Raw genomic sequence first — 16485 nt, 5'->3', positions numbered from 1 at the left:
ATACCAGGAAGTGGTTGATTCTGCTGAATGTGTTTTGTTCTATTGTTGTGGCAGATGTATATGATGACATTCGACACTTGTATCAAGAGAGGCAGTTAAGTCATAAAGTGGATAGAACTTGGGAGTACCTGAGTTCAAATCAAGTCTCAGACACTTACAAGCTTTGTGATCCTGGGCAAGACTTAACTTGAATTGCCTGAGAGAGACAGAGACAGAGAGAGAGAAACACTTGAGCCAATAAAAAATAGATCTTTCTGGCCCACATTGGCAGTAGATGTCCATAAGAAATGTGATTGCCCAAAAGGTCAAATGCTGTACAAAATTTGGAGAATATGTACCAGCAAGAATTTGGAATTTGTATACACTTATTTTTGATTTTTGATTTTGTCTCTGGAAGTTAGAATACCTATCTTAACAGTGTCTGATTGTTTTACTTAAGTTTGAGCAACATGGCTCCTAGGAAACAGAGCTTTTTATAATTGGTAGGGTATTTTTTTTGTTTGGTTTTAGTTTTTTTTGCAAGGCAGTGGGGTTAAGTGGCTTGCCCAAGGCCACACAGCTAGGTAATTATTAAGTGTCTGAGGCCGGATTTGAACTCAGGTACTCCTGACTCCAGGGCCGCTGCTCTATCCACTTCACCATCTAGCCACCCCTTGGTAGGGTATTTGTAAAAAAAAAAAAAAAGTTCCCCTGTCTATGGTTTCCTTGTTAAATCTACTTAAAAACTTGGAAAATGGGGGGAGGGGGGGCAGAGCCAAGATGGCGATAAGAAAGGGTTTGGTCTTAGGTGCTCTCTGATAAAACTCATAAACTAAGGACTTTAACTAAACTTTGGAGAAACAGAACCCACAGAGGGACCCAGGGAGGCAGTTCTCCTACTCAAGGTAACCTGGAAAAGAGCATCATTTTCAAAGAATTACTACAGGAAAATTGCCCTGATATTCTAGAAGCAGAGGGCAAAAATAGAAATGGAGAAAATCCACCAATCCCCCCGAGAAAGAGATCCCAAAAAACCAACCCCTAGGAATATTGTAGCCAAGTTCCAGAACTCCCAAGTCAAACAGAAAATATTACAAGCAGCCAGAAGGACACAATTCAAATATCGTGGAGCTGCAGTCAGGATCACACAGGACTTAGCAGCAACTACATTGGTAGCTCATAGGGCTTGGAATATAATATACCGGAAGGCAAAAGAGCTTAGAATGCAGCCAAGAATCAACTACCCAGCAAGGCTGAATGTTCTCTTCCAGGGAAAAAAGATGGACTCTCAGTGAACCAGGAGAATTTCAAATGTTCCAGTTGAAATGGCCAGAGCTGAACAGAAGGTTTGATCATCAGATACAGGACTCAGGTGGAGCATAGAGATTGGAGGAGAAAGGGAAAATATGAGGGACTTAATGAGGATGAACTGCATGTATTCCTGTATAGAAAAATGACATTGATAATACTCATATGAACCTTCTCAGTTAATAGAGCAGTTAGAGGGAGCTTTTATATTGCTTCAGCACAGGAGAAAGCGGAATTCGAAGATAAAATATGGTGTAAAAATGGAGTCAGTAGAAAAAAAGGTAAATGTAATGGGAGAAAGAAAAAGGAGAGGGGGAATAGGCCAAGATATTTCATATAATAAGATTTTTCTTTATTACAATGAGCTATTGCAATGATATGGAATGGGGGAAGGCAAGGGAGAATGAGGGAAACTTAGCTCTCATCAGAGGTGGTTAGGAGAGGAAACAGCATATATACTCAATGGGGCATAGGCAACTGGAGTAAGAAGGAAAGGGGGGATGGGGAAGTGGGGGGATGTGAGTCATAGAGGAGAGGATGGACCATGGGGGAAGAGTGGTCAGTTATAACACATTTTCTTTTTTACTTCTTGCAAGGGGCTGGGATTGGATGGCCTGTCCAGGACCATAGGGCCAGGTGGATGCTAAACCTAAGGGGTGGTAGCCGGGCTTGGGGCCTCTTGGCCCCAGAGCCGGGGGTCTGTCTGCTGCGCCACTCAGCGACCCTACAGCAGAGTCAAAAGTGAAAGGAGAGAGAAAACATAGTACATGTTAGTGGAGAAATACGAAAGGAGGGAGTTGTGATCAGCAATGGCAACGGTGGAAAACTATGGAAGTAACTTTTGCCATGCACTTATCATAAAGAATGTGATCCACCCACAACAGAGTTGTTCGTGTTGGAACAAAGACTCAAGCACATTTATTATTATTATTTTTTTTTGGAGGGGGTGCAGGGAAAATGGGGCTGGGTGGCCTGCCTGGGGCCACGTAGCAGGGTAATTGTTGAGTGTCTGAGGTCAGATTTGGACCCAGGTACTCCTGGCTCAAGGGCCAATGCTCTGTTTGCCACCCAGCCACCCCTGCTATTATTACTATTTTATTTTATTTTGGGTCTTTTTTCTTTCTTTTTTTTTTATTTTTGTAGGGCAGTGGGGTTCGGGTGGCTTGCATGTCACACAGCTGGATGATTGTTGGGTGTACAGGGCTGGATGTGGGCTTGGGTGCTCGTGGCTCCAGGGCTGGTGCTCCGTCTTTTGCACCACCTGGCCATACCTACAATCATTATTATTTTTTTTATTTTAATTTTTTTCTCTCCCCTTTATCGCTCAAGCAAGTCTATATTTATGGGGGGAGGGGTATTTCATTTACTATTAAGCAAGAATATTTTATTAATGTAAAAAAACATTATTTGTACAAAATGAGAATAAATATTAAATAAAAATTTTAAAAAACTGAAAAACAACAAAAAAAAACTTGGAAAACAAACTCTTTTAAGGGTCATTCATTTTGGCCTATCAATCAAGAAATCCAAGAACCATATGTTACTACTCCTAGAGAAACACCAGCAGTTCACACCTCTTCTTGGGAACCCAGAGTCTTCAGGAGAATGTACTGTGTAGTCACCATGGGACATCTCTAGTGCATTAACTCAGCATGATTAGGAATGATGCTGCAGGTTTTACAGGATTTTGTAAGCAAAAATAACATCTTCCCACTGACTTGAGTTTTTGAAGTCACAAAGGGAAAGGTGGAGAGGCTTAATTCAAGTGTATGTCTTGGTTGTGAAGTTGGCCAAAGGAGGTCTAAAATCTAGCTTTGGCCTCCATTCAGGGAAAAAACTTTGATTGAAATAGGTGATAATAGGAAACCTAAATATGTTATCAGGAGCTTCAGCAAAAGGATAGATTTTTGCTAAGCAAGTTTGGTGTTTAGGTAATTAATGAAATAGTTTCTATTTTTGCAATTTATTTCATATAAATGCCTTTCTCTTCTCTGATACTACCATCACCCTGGTGCAGACCCTCCTCATCTCATGTTTGAACTATTAGAACAAGATAACTTTGAATTTTCCTTTATGTGTTATTAATTCCAATATAACAAAACAACAATAAGAATACCACACGAATTACTAGACTATACAGAACAATCCTTCCATTATTGGTGGGTCTCCCTGCCCAAGTCTGTCTTCATTTAACTACCAAAATGATATTCCTATGGCACAATCTGACCTTGTTACTAGCCTCCGTAAACTTCAATGGTTTCCTAGTACCCTCAAGATTTAATATAAAAGCATATATTTGACTTTTTAAAGCCCTTGGCCCTCTTCCCCTCTCCAATTTATGTTTATTTTATTCTACCTAATCTAGTGATGCTTCTTGCTGTTCCTTGCACAAGACACACCACCTCCTGGCTCTGCATTTTCACTGATTGTCTCTCATGTCTGGAATGCTCTCCCTCTTTACTTCTGCCTCCTGGCTTCTCTGGTTTTAAATTCCAGATAAAACAAGATGTGTTATCAAATGACCTTTCCCAGTGCTTCTTAATGCTAGAATCCTTAACATGGTAACCTCCAATTTGCTTTCAATCAATCAACATTTAAGCCCCTACTATGAGCCTTGGTTGTATCACATTAATTTGTAGTGCACCCAGTTAGAATGGTTGCCTGATTTTCTCCACCTTTGTTCAACAGCATGTGTGTAGAAGAGAAGACAATAAATGGTGAGAGTGATCCAAAGATGAGTCATGGCAGGGCATAATAAACAACATGATAAAGGAACTAGGTTTTCGAGAGAGGATGTGAGTATAGAGTTGAATTGGTTCACCAAGGTGGCACCATGGGAGGAAGAGGATAAGAGTAGATAGTGTAGGGAGAGAATGGAAAGGTTAAGGGATTGGAAGTCAGGACATCAAAGGAAAATTCCTTTATAGATAGAATTTTTGAATGTCAGTGTCCAGGAGAGGTCATGAGACCATATCTTAGACCAGGTTTATTCTAACAGGTGAGACATTATCCAAATGTCACATTTGCGGAAATCAAGTCAAAAGGGTCCAACATCAGGTCACTGAATAGCCACCCTTTGAACTGTATTTCTGTCACTTGTAATCTTCAATCCATTGGCCGCCTTGGCTCCAAGAACACATTGATCCAGTAATGCTTCCTTTTTGCTGACTATCCTGATTTCTGACACAAAAAGAGAAAATTTATTAAAAGTCCCAAGATCTAAAAATAGTCATTTTACCCAATTAAAACTTCAAGTGAATTCAGTTTACCAGGATTAAATATTAATTTTAATCACGATGGGGTTCCAATTAATGAATCCCCTACCTGAAGCTCTTGAGTGTCCTTCCTGGGTCCTTGCTAAAATCAGTAATTCTAACTATGACTGGCCCTACATGCCTTAATTTCCTACCTCTTACTTGAGGCCTCTGATCTCCAGATTCACATCTTTTTGTCTGAAATCATATCTATTCTATTTCTATTTAAAGAGGGAATATCAAATTCCCCTTGGCTAGAGATGCCTCTATCTAGCCTGTTATATTATACAACAAATAAACACCTCTTTTTGCCAGGAGATTGTCTATCATCTCCTAAATTCTCATAAAACAATCAGCTAAATATTATCACAGAAAAACCTCAAGTTATCTTTCTTGTGTTTATCTTGCTCATATTACATAGGTGCTTTTACTTCAAAGCGAACAACTGCAGTTTGGGGATATATAACCACAATAATCCCAATTCAGATATAATTGGAAAATTTCTATACATAAACTTAACTACTAGCCATTCTTAGCATACAAATAATTGCTTTTAGAGTTCTTTTCAAACCATTAGAACAAGATAACTTTGAATTTTCCTTTATGTGTTATTAATTACAATGTAACAAAACAGCAATAAGAATACCACATGAATTACTAGACTGTACAAAACAATCCTTCCATTATTATACATGAACTCACAGATCTACACCATTATATTATTTAAAATTTCAGAGATCCTAGAAGGGGTCATAATTTTTGATATTTCCCTTATTACCCTTTCAAAGCAGTCACGTTAATTTCAGCCTGTAGCATTACAACAGGTAACTAAATAATTGTAAATATAATCTCTGCAATGAGAAAAGAATATCACATAACTGATAAACACATCATATTCTTCAATAAGTTACCTTACAGTGGAATCACACAATTGCTATTGGTTTAGTCATCCTTCAGAACCCCTCTACATCAGCTGTCTTCAGTTACCATGGGAGAAGTACACAATCTTGACTTCCTTAAAAATTAAACATACAATTATGAATTTACATTAAACATAAAATTCTTATACTAACATCTCATTCCCTTAGAATAATTATTTTAAGGGAATGAATATCCCAATCTTTTACATGTTTTTGTCTTCCAAGCTTCTTTACACAGATCTCAATCTCATACATATGATACATTTTTCTATTTTCAAATAATAGATGTTAAGTCATATATATATAATATATTCCCTTCTATAGACATGTGATAAATTATTACACATTTTTTCTTTTTTCACCAACAAAAGACCTTGTGAAATTGTTGACAATGTATTAAAATTAGTTTAATATTAAAATGAATCAGTTCACAGAATTTAATAAACCCACTACCTAAATGACTTTTACACAACTCCTGATAGTGTTTCTCTTTCCCAAAAGAAATTAGCAAATATTTCTGCCCCAGGGTGGGGGAAGACCACCCTGAGATCTCATAGCCCAGTCCAGATCAGAGGTGGGAGAGAGAGAGAGAAGGGTGGAAGGATTTCTTCCTACACTTAATCCCCCACACAGCTTAGGGCTACAAATCTAAAAGAAAAAAAAAACAACTTCTCTTCCCATAGGATCGGTGGAGCCTCTCTCTGATGCCCCCAGGCTCGCAGAGTTTAAAGCTCAAACCAATTTACCTTAGAAAAGAGTGAAAAGACCATGTCTGATAGTCCTCCAGTCCCAGAATCCTGAAAACCTACGAAAACTAAACTTAGTGAAGAAGAGCAGGAACTGATTTTAAACATACTAAACCCAGTCATTCCTTCCTCTTCTCTACATCCTTCTAGCTTCTGAATTTTCTTATCCTTTTTTCTAGTGCATCTAGAACTATCCCCAAATTACCAATCTCTTCCCTTTGGGACTGCATGGAGGAAAACCAATATCCCCAGGTTCCTTTTACCTTCCCCTGATGTTCCTGCCACCAAATTCTCATTCCCCATCCTGCTTTTATAAAATACTCCCATGTGGTCTTGTGTCCCCAGACACTTGCACCCTTAGTTTCTAAACCCCGCAGGATTCTTGTCAATTCAGATAGTACTTGCCAGTCTGCCTTGCCTTTCCTATCTTGAATTCTTAAGCAACCAGGCAATACTAAATAGGCAGCCCACTGTTCTTACCATGGTTTTTGTGCACAAAAAATTACTTTTTTTTTTCTTATTCCTTTGGTTCACTCATGGCAGTATTACTCCATGTGGTCCTAGGATCTTTGAACAGTTCCCAAGCAGAGAAACTCACCAGCAACATACAGGGACATGGAAATCATGGGTCGAGACTCCCTGTCTTTATCAGTGGTCCTCCCTGACTCAGGATGTTTGATCAGGATTGGTAGGAAACAAGTACCTTACCAAGAACTCAGAACTATTATAAAAGTACCAAAGAGGATACTTTATTAAAATATCCTTAAGAATGGGTGTCTAGGGGCAGCTAGGTGGTGCAGTGGATAAAGCACCGTCCCTGGAGTCAGGAGTACCTGGGTTCAAATCCAGTCTCAGATACTTGATAATTACCTAGCTGTGTGGCCTTGGGCAAGTCACTTAACCTCATTTGCCTTGCAAAAACCTTAAAAAAAATGGGTATCTATAATAGAAATGTCTATAAAAGAAAGTGTCACATGAAATCAAGGCTTTGCATGGCCTGTGTAGAAACATACATCCCTCCAATTGACTGGATATTGCCAAGGTCAAAGGCCTATCTGAAGTACTCAATTCTCTCCCCATATGAGTTCAAATACCTTATCAAACCTTCCCTTCCCCACAATCTGGTATTCAGACTTTGAAAGGAATAATACCCATATGTGAACCTGACTACCAGCACCACTTCCTTTACTAATTCACCTAACTTGCTAATTCTATTGTCCTTTTCTTCCTGTGCCAGTCCATACCTTTCTTCTCCATAGAGATTTCCCCTAGCTCCCAGAAAGATGTAAATTAGCATGATTTATACCTATAAGCTAACATTCCTCAGATTCTATCACTATAGCTTCTTTCCTCAGTTTCCCATAACTAATATAGAAATGAAATCTTATCATTTATCACAAAAGGTATGTAAATTTGTAGATGGATCCAATCATCTCTGAATCCCAACCATTCTAGCCAGCCCCATCAATCTCTGATCTTGTGGTATTTTTTAAAGGTATCTGTTCTGTTAGAATCAAATTGAGTCAGGGAAGTAAGATTGGGGGGAAAATTGTAAAACTCAAATAATATCTTTAATAAAAATTAATTTAAAAAAAGAATCAAATTGAGTCAAATGAAACTTTAAGCCTACAATTCAACTGTACAGAATTTATATCTCAAGATTCATTAATGCTCTAGTATGAATTGTGTAGAAACAGAGTGTTGGAGAGAGTGTTGGACACACCATTAGGAAAACTTGGCTTCAAATCAAGCCTCAGTTATTGACTGTATGACACTGAGAAAATCATTTAACCTCTGCTGATTTCAGTTTTTTTTCCATCTAATATGGAGATAATAACAGCACCCACCTCCCAGGGTTGATGCTAGGATAAAATAAGATAATATTTGTAAAGCTCTTCACCACCCTTAAAGCCTCTCCAAGGGGCTAGTTAATATTATGAGCTATTAGTCCTCGGATGGATTCTTCAGTGTTGCTGTATTGTGGGTGGACTGAGGGCATGGGAGCCCATGAGAGCCTTCTTTCCTTTCTTTAGGATATCAGGTTCCCAGGAGATAATTTCACTTTCATCTTTAGGTCCAGGGCTTAGCATGATACCTGGGAGCTGCTTGTGAGTTGATTACTTGGTTAATATGTATATTAGAAGAGAATATTAACAAAAACTAAGAGATGTCAATATTAAACTGATTAGATACTATTGATCCTATGTCCACTGAGTAAATATTAAGGGACCTTTTTTTTATATCACTTATACAGCCCTAAATTGATAGAGACTGGAAAGAGCCATTATATGATCGAGATGGTAGACATAGAGGTAGGTTTGTTTTGTATTTCTCATGTGCTTTTCTTTGGTCTTGTTTTGTTTTTATCAGCATAGATATAGTTTTAATAATAATGATAATAGTCATCATATTTTATATATTATTAACCATAATTTCCTTAAGCTAAAGAAAATAAAATATCAAAATTAGTTTTATAAATGAAGTTTAATTCTCTAGGATCTTAACCAAAACCCATGGGTGGAGGGCATCCTTGCAATTACCAACAACAGAACCATTTATAGAATTTTAACAAAGGAGGGGCAGCTAGGTGGCACAGTAGATAGAGCACCGGCCCTGGAGTCAGGAAGTACCTGAGTTCAAATCTGGTCTCAGACACTTAATAATTACCTAGCTGTGTGGACTTGGGCAAGCCACTTAACCCCCAATTGCCTTACAAAAAAACTTTTAAAAAAAGTCCAAAAATAAAGAATTTTAACAAAGGATCATAAAATTTTGGTGGCCAACCAATCAGGTTACACATTCATACATAGAAGTGTCATTGATTACTTTATGATTCTCTAACCCATCCGTGTGGTCTGTTCTATGTCAGAACCAAAAAAGATCCAGTTAGCTCCGGGACTACTGTCTCCTGACATATTTCATGTTGTTATTATATATGATATGTACATATTATAATTTATCCTGAGCAGTTTCTTGTCTTCTCAGACTGGCCTTCAATTGATTATTTACACAGTTTTTGCAGTAAAACTTGCAGGTGTAATTAGAGAAGACTGCCTTCAGATTTATAGCTGGAAACACAGACCTTGTGGAGAGCAGAAGTGAACATCCCAGACTTTAAAAAGTTAATTAGAGGCTGATAGAACTTTTGGTCAGAAATATAGATAAAAATACATAATTCTAAATTAAAGTATATCAGATTATATAGTGTGTATTGCATCTTAGTTTCCAATAGGTTGAAGGGGTCTCCCTATTTTATGCAGGAGGAAGGTGAAACTCAGGTTGTCATTTGCCCAGAGTCATTTAGAAAACCAGTGTCAGAGGTAGAACCTTGGACTAGAGCCAAAAGTTCTTTTACTATTTAATTTGATAATAGGTTAAAGGAAAGTAAAAAGAGATGAACATTAAGTACCCATGAGTGCCCACTGTGCTATGCTAAATGTTTTATAAATATGATTTCATTTGATCCTCACAGCAATTCTGGGAGGTAGATACTCTTATCACTCCCATTTTACAATTGAGGAAATTGAGGAAGACAGAAATTAAGCTCAGGACCACACGGTTAATAAATGTCTGAGGCTAAATTTGTACTCAGGTTTTCCTGACACCAAACCTATTGCTCTAAGTACCATCTAAGTTGAAGAATTGTACTTTGAATGTAGTAATTACCCTTGTTTGAATTGCATTGCATTGCATTGCACAATGCCCAGATCAAAAAATCTGCATCTTAATAATGAAAGAAAAAAGTACTCCATATTGCACAATAGAGGTCTTTCTAAATTTGGGCATTAATCTTTTCTAAGTTGAAATATATTTTCTTTTTTTTTTTTTTGCAAGGAAAATGGGGTTAAGTAAGGTTTGCCCAAGGCCACACAGCTAGGTAATTATTAAGTGTCTGAGACCACATTTGAACCTTGGTACTCCTGACTCCAGGGCCGGTGCTTTATCCACTGTGCCACCTAGCCACCCCTGAAATATATTTTCTATTGATTTGAATTTTAAATTGTCAAAGATGTTTTTTCATGTGGAAAAGTTTGGGGAATTTGAGTAGAGACATCAATGTTATGAGAAAAACAGTGTCCTCTTAGGTTGCATTGAAAGAAGTCAAGCATACAGAACACAGGAAATGATATTCCTAAAACACTGTGTAGTAGTGTATCATGTAATATGTTTAATTCTATGCTCCGTTCTTTTAAGGTATATATCAACAAGCAGTGGAAGCATAATGTAGTAGATAGAAAGCTGACCTCAAAGGCTACCTCTAATTCATATGGGCTGTAATCCTGGGCAAGGCATCTGAGAAGGTGCTGACCTGCATTGGACAAAGACCATTTAAAACACAGGACCTGTCTCCACCCATAGGCTATGGATAAGCTAAAGGACAGTCAGGATAGTGGTTGAAATCAGCTAATTTGATGACCAGTTGAAGGAATAAGGGAAATTTAACCCAAAGCAGAGAAGACTGAGTGGAAATCTAACTTCTTCAAATATATGAAAGGCTTTCATGTGAAAGGGTAAATAAGAATTGCTCGATTTGGTCCAAGGTATAGAGCTAGGAGCCAAGAGGAGAAGTTAAATAGGGATAGATATCAGCTCTTTTTTCCCTAGCAATTAGAGCTATCTAAAAATCCTGCAGTTCCATTATTCTGATAAGTAGGGTGGGTACTATGAGTGGTAGTGGTAGTAGGATTCCTTCTCTAGAGATTTTTAAGCAAGGTCAGATGACTACATATGTGGGCTTTTGTGGGTTCTACACCTCTGTGACTTCCAAACATTTGAGCTGCAAGTTACCTGCCTTTTAGTCCCTATGTCAAAACAAAATTAAAAACTACTGTAAATGTTTCCTGCAAGGGGTTGGAGTTGAATCTTAAGTAGTCTATATTTAAAACATTAAATCTGAAAATAATTTTACAAATAGGAAGGGGTGAATAAATCAATATCTATTCTAGGAAATTGTTTCATTCAAATTGATTGACAAGATGATTTCATGGTTATCTTTCCAGGATGTCCTATTTTATGCACATCCTAAACCAAGAATTATTAAGCATCCATGCATCCAAAGGATGGCTCTGTATTTGGGGTAAGAAACCTTGATCAGTACTTTGGGGGGATTAAAATGTTGCATTCAAGCAAAATACTGATAGTGAATAGCAAACATAATCTGACAAGGGTTTAGATGATACATACATATGTGAAGTAAATATTGGTGACATGGCATTCACTTAGAATTTTAGATTGTAGATGGTGTCACATCCATAAAAATGCTCAGGGGTTTGAATTAGCTCAGTGTGCATTGAAATTTAAGTGATGCTCTACTTGAGTTACCAAACCTAAGTGGTCACTTAAAAAAACAAGCAAGCAAACAAAAAACAAGTTTGATATGGCCTCATCAGTCATTAGGCTGGGCTCAAGACTGCAAATGGCAGATCCACTTGCTTTCCTACAATGGAAAAAGTGCTTTTCTTTGAGTTCAGAAGTGAGATTAACCCTTTGTCCTGAGTTTAGTTGGCCATACTGCACAACACTTTATTTGCTCAAGCCTTTCCCTTTTGTGCCTGTCTTAAAAATGTATTGTTAAGTAAACTATTAGTCTCTCATAACCAGTTCCATCTTTGTGCCGAATCACTATTTGTTTTATATGACTTCTATACATATTGCAGGATCAGGAAGCAATAGCTGGTTTCTTTCAGTGTTTCCTTTCTACTTTTGGCTGTTTAGGGACCTTCCTACTTCTCTTCTTTATTCCATATCATGAGAGATGCATGTGCTCTTTTTTTATCTCTTTAACTAGTATGAATTCCTTCTCTTTTAATGTCATTAGCTACTTTAACAAGTACTATCTCTTCTTTGTTTCATATAACAAGTGGTATACATAATAACTAAAAATAACTAAGAGACATTTATTTCTAATCACTTGTCTGGTATGTTACTTGGAGTCAATAAAGCTGCAACGCCCTTTATTCTGTTTCATGCTAGTCAATTGGCAGTGACTAGTCAACAAACTTAAAAGAAAAAAAAAGAATTCACATGACATATGTGATCACTTAGCTTTAATGATAACAGAATTAAAATGCAAAAGAAAATAGACACTTTTCCCTATTTTGCCTGCATCTTTATCTTTGGTACTAGTCAACCACCTGACTAATAATAACATAGGTTAAAGAAATGACATTCCTGGAATTCCTGGAATCTCAGAATTTACTCTGCCAACTTTAATCTGTGAATGATTTGCTCAGATCATAAGGAATGTCACAGAGACAACTTGGGTGACATAAAGTTGTAGGTATGGATCTCCTTAGGTAAGGAAAGGGTGCTATAAAGAGACAGCAGCACACCAGAGAATTGAATTGGGGTTTTATTATAGGACCCAGTTCTCCAGTGATGAAGCTATTAAGTGACATGAATTTGTTTTCCTTAAATACTCAATATGCTAATGCATCCATGATCTTACTCATGGGGATTTTCCTTCCAACAATGCAAATTGCAACTCATCCATGCGTGCACATCCTGTAAATTCTTGTCCACATTCTTCTCTAGGTTTACTCCTGGGGGACCACTCAGTATTATGATAGGGGCAGGAAAGGAGGTTCCTTGCTTTCCCTCGACATTGCAAGGATAGCAATAGAGCACCAAGGTTCCTGTTTGGCTTCCCTAGCCTTACCATGTTACCAGTATACATCTTTTTTTTTCTCCCCAAGTATACATATCTTGGATGATAACCTTGACTGTCTTTCATAATTTATTTATAATGTGTCTTACATTTCCAGTCTTTCATACCTTAAGCCCCTCCATATACACTATCTTATGACCTTAGCCTCCTTATATTTTGTCACAAATGACACTTCATCTTCTGACTCCATGAACTTTTACTGACTACTCCCCATTCTTGGTGTTTTCTTCTTTCTCTCTACCTTCCAACTTCCCTGACTTCCTTCAGGTCTCAAGTAAAATCTTAGCTTCTGCAAGAAGCCTTTCCTAACCCCTCTTAGTTAATTCTAGTTCTTTGCTTCTATTGGCTATGTCCAGTTTCTCCTGTAATATCTTTTGTCTGTCCATTGCTATTTTAATGTTGTCTCTCCTACTAGATTGTGATCTCTTTGAGATCAGAACACAATTCTGCTTTATTTTTTTGGGGGGGGGATCTTCAGATCCTGGAACATAGGAGGTGTTTAATCAACATTTGTTGACTTGTTACAGTCTGCTCCTGACTATCACATGCCTCTCCATTGTCTTGGGGTGATCCTCACCTTTAGTTCTGTGGAGAAAGTAGGATTCCATGACTCATATCCACATAAAGAATGTTGATATTTTTAAAAAATGAGCCTTTGTTTCAGGGAAAAGCTTGCTGTCATTAAAAGAACTTCACAGTTCCCCAAGTCAATGTAGTTCACTTTCTCATCTTGCTCAATTCTGGGATCAAATCATTATCTATTTGCAGTGTGTCTGAGGTCAATGTACTGCTATACTTAGGTTGTCTGTACAATTCATATCATTATCTGAGCAATAGACATTCTTCATCTATTTAGTTTTCCTCTTGTGGATAGTCAACTCAGACCCTTTTGAGTGATTATGGATTTCATCCAGGAAGTTCTGCAGTGTTTCAGGGCTTGACACAAATCAGCATGATGTTATCTGTGCCTCAAAATATCTGGAAAAGAAATTCCTACTTAATTTCAGTTTTTCTCTAAATCTTCTCCATGACAGTTGTAAACACATTTGCATTTATAGGGAGCACTCATCTCCTTGGTTTATGCCTTTCTTGATATTAATGATCAGCTATTCATCAAACAGTGTTACAACAATCATTTCTTTTTTAAGGAATTTAAGTTGTGTGTGAGAAACATCTGTAGGCAGCTTTTTTACTGAATCAAATTATTTTTATAGTTTGCAAACAGTGGGACTTTGTATCTTCTACATCTTTCAGTCAATGTGATAGTAAAGGTGTGGTCTGTGGAATATTGGTCATAAAATCCAGTTAGGATACTTCTGGCAAAGATGGTGATATGAAAAGTTTTAGCCAAGTTCAATTCCCTGAACACCAATGAAGTTAAGATTCAATAAAAACAAAGAGAAACAGCAGCAACCTCCAGGATCATGAAATAAACGACTGGACTACAGTAGAAAAATGAGGAGAATAAATCACTTGGATTAGAGAGGGGAAAACGTTACCCAAGTAGTGAGTGCAACCTAAAAATATAATTGAATAAATACAACCTATATCTTCAAATTAGACAAATACTAGGACAGTCAAAAGACTCAAAAATCAAATATGGGGTATATACTATTAAAAAAAGTGACTAGAAAAACAAGATAAGTAGAGAGAAATCCCAGAAAGCCATGACTAAATAAAAAGCTTGCATAACATTTCAAGAAATCATATAAGAGGGTTTTCCTAGAACTATTAGAACCAGAGAGCAAAGTAAAGATAGAAAGAATTCTCTCATAAGGGTTCTAATGAAAATCCAGAGCTTTCAGATCAAAGAAAAGCTGTAGCAAATAAGCCAAAAAAGAAAAAGTTCAAGTATCAAGAAAACCACAATCAAGATCACACAACATTATATTGCAACTGCAATAAGAGAAAAGAAATTTTGAAGATGATATATTAGAAGACAAATGGAAAAAAGGTTTAGAACCAAGAAAAATTTTTCTTGCCTATTGTAGAATAATCATACAAGAAAAATAAATGAATCCATAAGAGAAAATAGATTTTTCAAGGATTCTTGACAAAAAGACCATATTTGTTTTATTTTATTTTTTGCATATAAGGTCCTTTTTTCTCTATATTTGAATACTTTGGTATATTGGTTGGTTGTTTGGTTCTTGACCTTCATTATCAAAGACCAAAACAATGTTATTATGTTTGAGATAAATTACAGTGTGTCTGTTTGTGACTGATCAGACCAATATGAGCTTGGAATGCTCTACCAGAGGTTAGGCACAAATAGTCCTTGTGAACACCTGGGGTGCATATACCTTACAGGATGTCATGTTTCCTTTGAGCTGCTTCAATTCTGCCTCCCTCATAGAGTGCAGCACCCTCACTTATGAGGGCATGCCTTTCTGGGTGGTCCTGTGCCAGTGTCTCCCATGCTGTACAATCAATTCTAAAGTTCTTCAATGAGGTCTTCAGGCTCAGTTTCACTTCTTCTGCCCCCCCCCCCCTTGTGAGCGCTTTCTCTGTATGAATTCTCTGTAAACTAGATTTTTGGCAAGCATACATTTGGAATTCTAACAAGCCATCGTAGCTTCCCTCTGTAGTAATGTTGGAATGCTAGGCAGTTTAGTTTGAGAAAGGACCTCAGTGTCTGGGATCTTCTGCCAGGTGTTCTTCAGAATCTTCCTAAGAATTTAAATGGAAGAGATTCAGTTTCCCGACATGGCACTGGTAGACTGTCTAGGTTTCACAGGCATACAGCAATGAGGTCAGTTTGGTAGTCAGTCTAATACCTCTTCTCCTCCACACTTTCTTTTGGAGTCTCCCAAAAACTGAGCTAGCTCTGACAATGTGAATATCAACCTCATTGGCAATGTAGACCTCTCTGGAAAGGACATTGCCAAGGTAAGTGAATTTGTCCACAGTACTCAAAACTTCTCCATTTGTTGTAATTGGTAGTTTCACATATGGATGGTGTGGTGCTGACTGATGGAGCCCCTGTGTTTTCTTGGTGTTAATAGACCAAAATTAGTCCAAGAGAATCAGTCTATACTTTGCTGCATCTCAGCATCAGAGGCTGCATTGAGATCATCTACATCTACAATCATCTACAAACAGAAGGTCATGCACCAACACTCCCTCCACTTTGGTCTTGGCTCGTAGCCTTTTGAAATTGAAGAATTTGCCATCAGTGCAGTAGCTGACCTTGAGGCCATGTTCATCCTTGTTGAAGGCATTTGATAACATGGATGAAAACATCATGCTAAAAAGCATGGGAGCAAGGACACAGCCTTGTTTTACTCCAGTGGTACTGGGAAATCTCTAGAGCATCATCCAATATCCAGAACCTGGGTATGCACTCCATCATGGAATTGACATATAATACCAATGAGCTTCTCTAGGCAACCAAATTTAGATAATTTTCCATGAACCCTCATGGCTGACAATTTCAAAGGCCTTGGTCAGATCTACAAATATTGTATACAGACCTCTCTTTTGTTCCTGGAATTTTTCTGGAATTGCTGGGCAGCAAACTCCATATCAACTGTTCTTCCCTTTTTTTGAAGCCATAATGGCTTTCAAGGAGGTGACCATATATTAGGATCAGCCTATTAAAAAGGACTCTG

The 16485-nt window shown here is 37.6% G+C and overlaps 1 protein-coding gene across 1 annotated transcript in view; it reads left to right on the top strand.

Moving 5' to 3' along the window:
• The window catches only part of CATSPERD (cation channel sperm associated auxiliary subunit delta), a 144155-nt gene that overhangs the window by 9164 nt on the left and 118506 nt on the right, over window positions 1–16485 (top strand). The window contains exons 2-3 of the mRNA XM_074203880.1: window positions 8462–8519; window positions 11208–11284. Coding sequence (XP_074059981.1) covers window positions 8462–8519; window positions 11208–11284 — 135 coding nt within the window. The remainder of the gene's footprint in view (window positions 1–8461; window positions 8520–11207; window positions 11285–16485) is intronic.

This window comes from Macrotis lagotis, chromosome X (assembly GCF_037893015.1).
Source record: "Macrotis lagotis isolate mMagLag1 chromosome X, bilby.v1.9.chrom.fasta, whole genome shotgun sequence".
Classification (NCBI taxonomy): domain Eukaryota; kingdom Metazoa; phylum Chordata; class Mammalia; order Peramelemorphia; family Peramelidae; genus Macrotis; species Macrotis lagotis.
This window is presented reverse-complemented; position numbering and strand designations above follow the sequence as displayed.